The sequence below is a fragment of the Heptranchias perlo genome, chromosome 5 (assembly GCF_035084215.1).
Source record: "Heptranchias perlo isolate sHepPer1 chromosome 5, sHepPer1.hap1, whole genome shotgun sequence".
Lineage (NCBI taxonomy): Eukaryota > Metazoa > Chordata > Chondrichthyes > Hexanchiformes > Hexanchidae > Heptranchias > Heptranchias perlo.
In genome coordinates this window covers 94,661,873-94,669,266 of record NC_090329.1, presented here as the reverse complement: position 1 = coordinate 94,669,266, position 7,394 = coordinate 94,661,873, and the positions used below count along the sequence as shown (strand labels likewise).

Here is a 7,394-nt window from a genome sequence, read left to right as displayed (position 1 = left end):
CTACCCGCGGTGCCCCGAACTTGGCTCTTGCTGCTTTCCCCTGATAAGCCATCTCCCCCAACAGTATCCAAAGCGGTATATCTGTTTGAGAGGGAGATGGCCTCAGGGGACTCCTGCTCTACCTGCCTAGTCCTTTTACTCTGCCTGGCAGTCACCCATTTCCTTTCTGCCTGTATAATCTTTACCTGCGGTGTGACCACATGCTATCCATGATAGTCTCAGCATCGCGGGTGCTCCACAGTGAATCCACCCGCAGCTCCAGCTCCAACTCCGAAATGCGGTTAGCCAGTAGCTGCACCTGGACACACTTCCAGTACACATGGTCACCAGGGACACGAGGAGTGTCTATGATTTCCCACATAGTACAGGAGGAGCATATCACGGGTGCAAGCTGTGCTGCCATGACTTGCCTTAGATTTACACTGCGTTCACCTCTCAGACTCTCCTCCCGTTCTCGGACTCTCCTTTTACACTGTGCTCACCTCTTGGACTTTCCTCCCACTCTCAGATTCTCCTGCCTCACCTGTGACATCGCACAGTAGTTTTCTCTTGTTGCAGGTCTGCTGCTGCTTTTATCCCCACTCTCAGTCTTCTGCTGCTCGCGTCCACTGCCACTCTGCGGAAAAAGTTAGTAAAAGCAAGGCAAAGCAGCACCTCCTTCCCCCACTTCACCGAACTCCCACACTCACCAAACTCTCAGCTGTTCACTCTGTGCTCCGTTGCACTCAGTTCCGGTTGCCCTCATAGGGCTCTGTATTTCTACTGTTTGTGACTCAGATGAGTCAGGCCTGCTCCTGTTTCAGGAACCAGTTTAATCTAGCTAACCAATTAACTAACTACAGCAACTCTCCAGTAGGAGAGCTTGCTTGTTTGTCTCTGCTTAAGCCTGACAGAAACTTAAAAATTTAAACTTTAAAATTGAACTTAAACAGTTAATAGCAATTGAACTTAAACATTTGCTAGCAATTTACACTAGATTTTAAGAGATTAACCCGTAAACTCCCACACTCACCAAACTCTCAACTGTTCACACTGTGCTCCGTTGCACTCACAATGTAGCAAATGTTAACACTGTAGCAAAAAATAATAGTTTTTGATCACCTCACCTAATAGCTCCTTTTTTGGCTCAGTGTCCATTTTTTTGATTATGCATCTGTGAAGCACCTTGGGATGTTTACCTATATTAAAGTTGCTATATAAATGCAAGTTGTTATTGGTAAACACTATAGCAAACATAATAAAATGATACTTAATTTTATTCTGTTTTGATACTGATGTTTAAAGAAAATGAGTGATCTCCACTGGCAACTCTAGAAATTCTTCCCACAGTTTTGGTGTCTTAATTAAGAAAAGGAGAACAACTTTAGATTTCCACTGGACACAAAGCAAAATAATAATAAAGGATCAGATTCACAATAAAATATTTATTGCTTAAATCATGTTCATTTCCTCCTGAAAAAGGTAATCATAAAAGACACACTCAAAAATTACAAGTACAAAACTATTAATGACCCAAAATGTAGTAAGGGTTTAAAATAAATTGAATAGTGTGACATGTGACAGCATTCTTTGATGATTAAGGCTAAAATGGTATTGTTTTTCTAATAGTTACATCAAAGTAAAAAATTATAGCTCTGAAAATGTGAGTATGTAATAAGGTGCAAATCTTTACTTGCTAGTATGTAAGACAAACTTCTGAAAAGTAAACTTTCACTTATAAAAAAAGTAAATTTCAAGTAGGTTGCACGTATTTTGAATAATTGATTTTTTTTCAAATGTAGATAGGTTTGGCTAACCAGAAACTGAAATTGCCATTTTAATTGAAATAATACAAATTAGCTTCATCTTATATGAAGTAGTTTTAAAAGAATGAGGGCTGAAAGTAAACTTGACAGATTTGAAATTTGTCCTATTATGGATGTTCCTATTCTCCCCTCTTCTTTATTATAGACTGTTTAGATAAATTATACCATAACCATTGAGTTTACAGCATTACAATGAACTAGAATATAAATACAAACACAAAGAAGATCTTCATCAAACAATAGAAAAAAACAAATTAATTTAACTTCAAACAAAAAGATGAAATAAACATGAAAATAAGTCAGACATTATTCGTGCTCTGATAACACAGGCTTATTTAAATATAATACATATAAGACAGACATTAATCTTATTCTGGTAACAAAGGCTTATCTAAATATACTACAGTTAGTTCCCAGATAGTAACTTTACCTCAGCTGATGTAAACACAATATTCAGTAAAGTTGCTTTCCTTCAATTATTTCAATTAAAATAGTCAACCCTCCCCATAATAAACCTAATTTTTTTTGGTACGGAGTTGCTCAAATTTTCTTCATAGTCCTATAATTATAAGAAAATATTTACTTCAGAATTTTTTGTACTGTTTAAAGAACACCCCTATTTAGCTAGTGCTGTATTTGTAAAACAGTCAACATTTTCTGTGCTGTAAAAAGTTTTTGCATATTACTGTATAAAAGTAATAGACAGATCCATTGCTTCCTTTCACATTATTATTTTTACAACCAGAGAGAGTCTCATTGATCCATCAGATTTGTTAGGGAGCTGTTCTAGTTCAGCTCAAAAGCACCATTAGTTTCTCCATTTGTACTGTGGTCTTTAACAGCTTTCTTCTTTTTTTTCTTTCTTGTGGTCCTTGCATCAATTTTAGGCTCACCTCCAGTGACCATTAAATTGGATTCAGAAGTTGTCACGTCCGTTGGCTTTGCTGCTGCTTTCTTCTTTTTTTTCTGCAATGCTCTGGAAAAGTAGGGAACGTAGTATTATTTATTAATGCTTGAGGTTTTGTTTGTAGATTTAGGCTATAGGGCTTGAGTAGTACTACAGGATTTCACAAAGGACATTAAAATGTGTTAAGGGAGATAGGAACACCCATGATTCCGGTACAATATTTCATAGCTTTCCATCATTTAAACACTGTAAATGGCAACCCCCCTCATGGCTTAGTGGGAAAGTATTCTTCATGGTGTGATACTGAATGATACAGATGAGAAAGATACCTGGTTTATCCCTGAACCGTGTTGCTCTAGCTAATCTTGAACTGGGGCAGCACGGAGGTGGCTATATTAGCCTCATAAATAGTGCACTGTAGGGCACAGTTTACATTTCTTCCAACAGACATTTGTGTTGCAGTTATCCACTGATTCATAACAAGTGTGCTTAGTGTGGGGCCTGGATTAGAGTCAGCACATTTTACCTGAACAAAGCACGTCCCATAACCTTTTGGACATGAATGACATCATAAAAAGGAAACTCACACAAAACACCACTTCAATTGTTCAGGTACAATACTACCTGTTTAACTAATGCAGGATTGTGCAAAAAGTTTAAATAAAACAAACAGTTGCACAACATCAGGACATCAGTGGTACTATACAATTATTGAATGCTATATTTAATCTTTTTATACGTACACAAGGTAGCTTTATCACGGTCAGTGGAAAGTGAAAAACTTTAATAACTTCAGTTTCAACTGATGTGATTTAAGTTAGCATTGTTTTGTACCTAGTTTGTAACTAGTGTAAGTTATTGCAGGTGAAAAAAGTTATATTTAAAAAATCTTGACTTGTTTAAGAATGTTGATGGCAGAATGATTGGTGCACTCAATATGCTGCAGTATGGACATGATTCCCACCATAAGAACTTAAGAAATGGGAGCAGGAGTAAGCCATATGGCCCCTCGAGCCTGCACCACCATTCAATAAGATGATGGCTGATCTTTGACCTCAACTCCACTTTCCGTCCGGTCCCAATATCCCTTGATTCCCTTACAATCCAAAATTTATCGATCTCAGCCTTGAATATACTCAAAGACTGAGCATCCTCAACCCTCTCGGATAAAGAATTCCAAAGAGTGAATAAATTTCTCCTCATCTCAGTCCTAAATGGCCGACCCCTTATCCTGATCTATGCCCCTAGTTCTAGACTCTCCAGCCAGGGGAAACAGCCTCTCAGCAGCTACCCTGTCAATCCCCCTCATAATCTTATATGTTTCAATTAGATCATCTCTCATTCTTCTAAATTCCAGAGAGTATAGGCCCGTTCTACTAAATCTCTTCTCATAGGACAACCCTCTCATCCCAGGAATCAATCTAGTGAACCTTCGTTGCACTGCCTCTAAGGCACGTATATCGTTCCTTGGGTAAGGAGACCAAAACTGTACTCAGTACTCTAGGGGTGTGGTCTCACCAAAGCCCTATACAATTGCAACAAGTTTTCCTTATTCTTGTACTCCAACCCCCTTGCAATAAAGGCCAACATACCATTTACTTTCCTAATTGCTTGCTGTACCTGCATGTTAACTTTCCGGTGTTTTATGTACAAGGACACTCAAATCCCTTTGAACATCACCATTTAAAAAATATTCTGTTTTTCTATTCTTCCTACCAAAGTGAATAACCTCACATTTCCCCACATTATACTCCATCTGCCACCTTCTTGCCCACTCACTTAATCTGTCTATATCCCTTTGCAGACTCCCCTCATCTAAGTCATTGATACAGATTGTAAACAGCTGAGTCCCAAGCACTGATCCTTGCAGCACCCCACTGGTTACAACCTGCTAACCCGAAAATGACCCGTTCATTTCTTTTCTCTGTTTTCTGTGCATTAACCAATCCATAATCCATGCTATTATGTTACCCCCAATCCCATGAGCCCTAATCTTCTGTAACAACCTTTTATGTGGCACCTTATCGAATGCCTTTTGAAAATCCAAATATACTACATCCACTGGTTCCCCTTTATCTACCCTGCTAGTTACATCCTCAAAAAATTTTAATAGATTTGTCAAACACGATTTCCTTTCATAAAACCATGTTGACTCTGCCTAATCATATTATGATTTTTTAAGTGCCCTGTTACCATGTCCTTAATAATGGTTTCCAGCATTTTCCCGACGACTGATGTCAGGCTAACTGGACTGTAGATCCCTGTTTTTTCTCTCCCTCCTTTCTTGAATAACGGGGTTACATTTGCTACCTTCCAATCCACTGGAACCGTTCTAGAATCTAGGGAATTCTGGATGATCACAACCAATGCATCCACTATCTCTGCAGCCACCTCTCTTAGAACCCCAGGATGTAAGCCACAGATCCAGGGGATTTGTTTGCTTTTAGTCCCGTTAATTTCTCCAGTACTTTTTCTCTACTGATATTAATTACTTTAAGTTCCTCACTCCCATTAGACCCTTGATTCCCCACTATTTCTGATTTTTTTTTTTGAGTCTTCTACTGTAAAGACAGGTACAAAATATTTGTTTAACGACTCTGCCATTTCCTTATTCCCCATTAGAATTTCTCCTGTCTCAGCCTCTAAGGGACCCATGTTTACTTTTGCTACTCTCCTCCTTTTTACATGCTTGTCGAAGCTCTTACAATCTGTTTTTATATTTCTTGTTAGTTTACTCTCATATTCTATTTTCTCCCTCTAGTAAAGTTACAGCATGGAAGGAGGCCATTCGGCTCATCGAGTCCGTGCCGGCTCTATGCAAGAGCAATCCAGCTAGTCCCACTTCCCCGCCCTATCCCCGTAGCCCTACAAATTTTTTCCTTTCAAGTACTTATCCAGTTCTCTTTTGAAGGCCATGATTGAATCTGCCTCCACCACCCCCTTGGGCAGTGCAGTCCAGATCCTAACCACTCGCTGTGTAAAAAAGCTTTTCCTCATGTCACCTTTGGTTCTTTTGCCAATCACCTTAAATCTATAGAACCATAGAAAAGATACAGCACAGAAGGGGGCCATTCGGCCCATCGTGTCCACACCGGCTCGAAGAACAACCAGGTGCCCATTCTAATCCCACCTTCCAGCACCCAGTCCGTAGCCCTGCAGCTTACAGCACTTTAGGTGCAGGTCCAGGTACTTTTTAAAAGAGTTGAGGGTCCTTGCCTCTACTGCCAATTCGGGCAGCGAATTCCATACAACCCCCCCTCCCCTCTCTAGGTAAAAAAGTTTTTCCTCATGTCCCCTCTAATCCTTACGCCAATCAGCTTAAATCTATGTCCTCTAGTTCTTGAATTCTCCGCTAGGGGAAACAGGTACTTCCTGTCTACTCTATCTCGGCCCCTCATAATTTTGTACACCTCAATCAAGTCTCCCCTCAGCCTCCTCTGCTCCAAGGAAAACAACCCCAGCCTATCCAACTTCTCCTCGTAGCTGCAATTTTCAAGCCCTGGCAACATTCTTGTAAATCTTCTCTGCACTCTCTCCAGAGCAATTACATCCTTCCTGTAATGTGGTGACCAGAACTGCGCACGATACTCCAGCTGTGGACTTACCAGTTTTATACAGTTCCATCATTACATCCCTGCTTTTGTATTCTATACCTTGGCTAATAACAGAGAGCATTCCATATGCCTTCTTCACAATCTTATCTACCTGTACTGCCACCTTCAGGGACCTGTGCACATGGACTCCAAGGTCTCTCACTTCCTCCACCCCTCTCAATATATTCCCATTTTCTGCATATTCCTTTTATTGTTTGCCCTCCCTAAGTGTATTACCTCACATTTCTCCGGGTTGAACTCCATTTGCCACTTTTCCGCCCACTCCACCAACCCATTGATACCTTCTTGGAGTCTACAGCTATCCTCTTCAACTACACGGCCAATTTTTGTGTCGTCTGCAAATTTGCCAACCATGCCCCCTACATTCAAGTCCAAGTCATTAATATATACCACAAACAGCACTCTCTCCAGAGCAATTACATCCTTCCTGTAATGTGGTGACCAGAACTGCGCACGATACTCCAGCTGTGGACTTACCAGTTTTATACAGTTCCATCATTACATCCCTGCTTTTGTATTCTATACCTTGGCTAATAACAGAGAGCATTCCATATGCCTTCTTCACAATCTTATCTACCTGTACTGCCACCTTCAGGGACCTGTGTACATGGACTCCAAGGTCTCTCACTTCCTCCACCCCTCTCAATATATTCCCATTTTCTGCATATTCCTTTTATTGTTTGCCCTCCCTAAGTGTATTACCTCACATTTCTCCGGGTTGAACTCCATTTGCCACTTTTCCGCCCACTCCACCAACCCATTGATACCTTCTTGGAGTCTACAGCTATCCTCTTCAACTACACGGCCAATTTTTGTGTCGTCTGCAAATTTGCCAACCATGCCCCCTACATTCAAGTCCAAGTCATTAATATATACCACAAACAGCAAGGGACCCAACACTGAGCCCTGTAGCCCACAACTGGAAACGGATTTCCATTCGCAAAGACATCCATCGACTTTTACCCTTTGTTTCCTGTTACTGAGACAATTTTGGATCCAATTCACCACATTTCCCTGTATCCCATGGGCTTTTACCTTTTTAGACCAGTCTGCCATGTGGGACCTTGT

General features: G+C 40.5%; 1 protein-coding gene across 5 annotated transcripts in view; it reads right to left on the bottom strand.

Annotated features, from left to right (window-relative positions):
* Positions 1 to 1,404: 1,404 nt before the first annotated feature.
* The window catches only part of ahi1 (Abelson helper integration site 1), a 344,784-nt gene continuing 338,794 nt past the window's right edge, over positions 1,405 to 7,394 (bottom strand). For all 5 annotated transcript variants that reach the window (XM_067984827.1, XM_067984826.1, XM_067984829.1 and 2 more), the window contains one exon: positions 1,405 to 2,781. In XM_067984827.1, the coding sequence (XP_067840928.1) occupies positions 2,592 to 2,781 (190 nt within the window). In that variant the 3' untranslated portion in view covers positions 1,405 to 2,591. The remainder of the gene's footprint in view (positions 2,782 to 7,394) is intronic.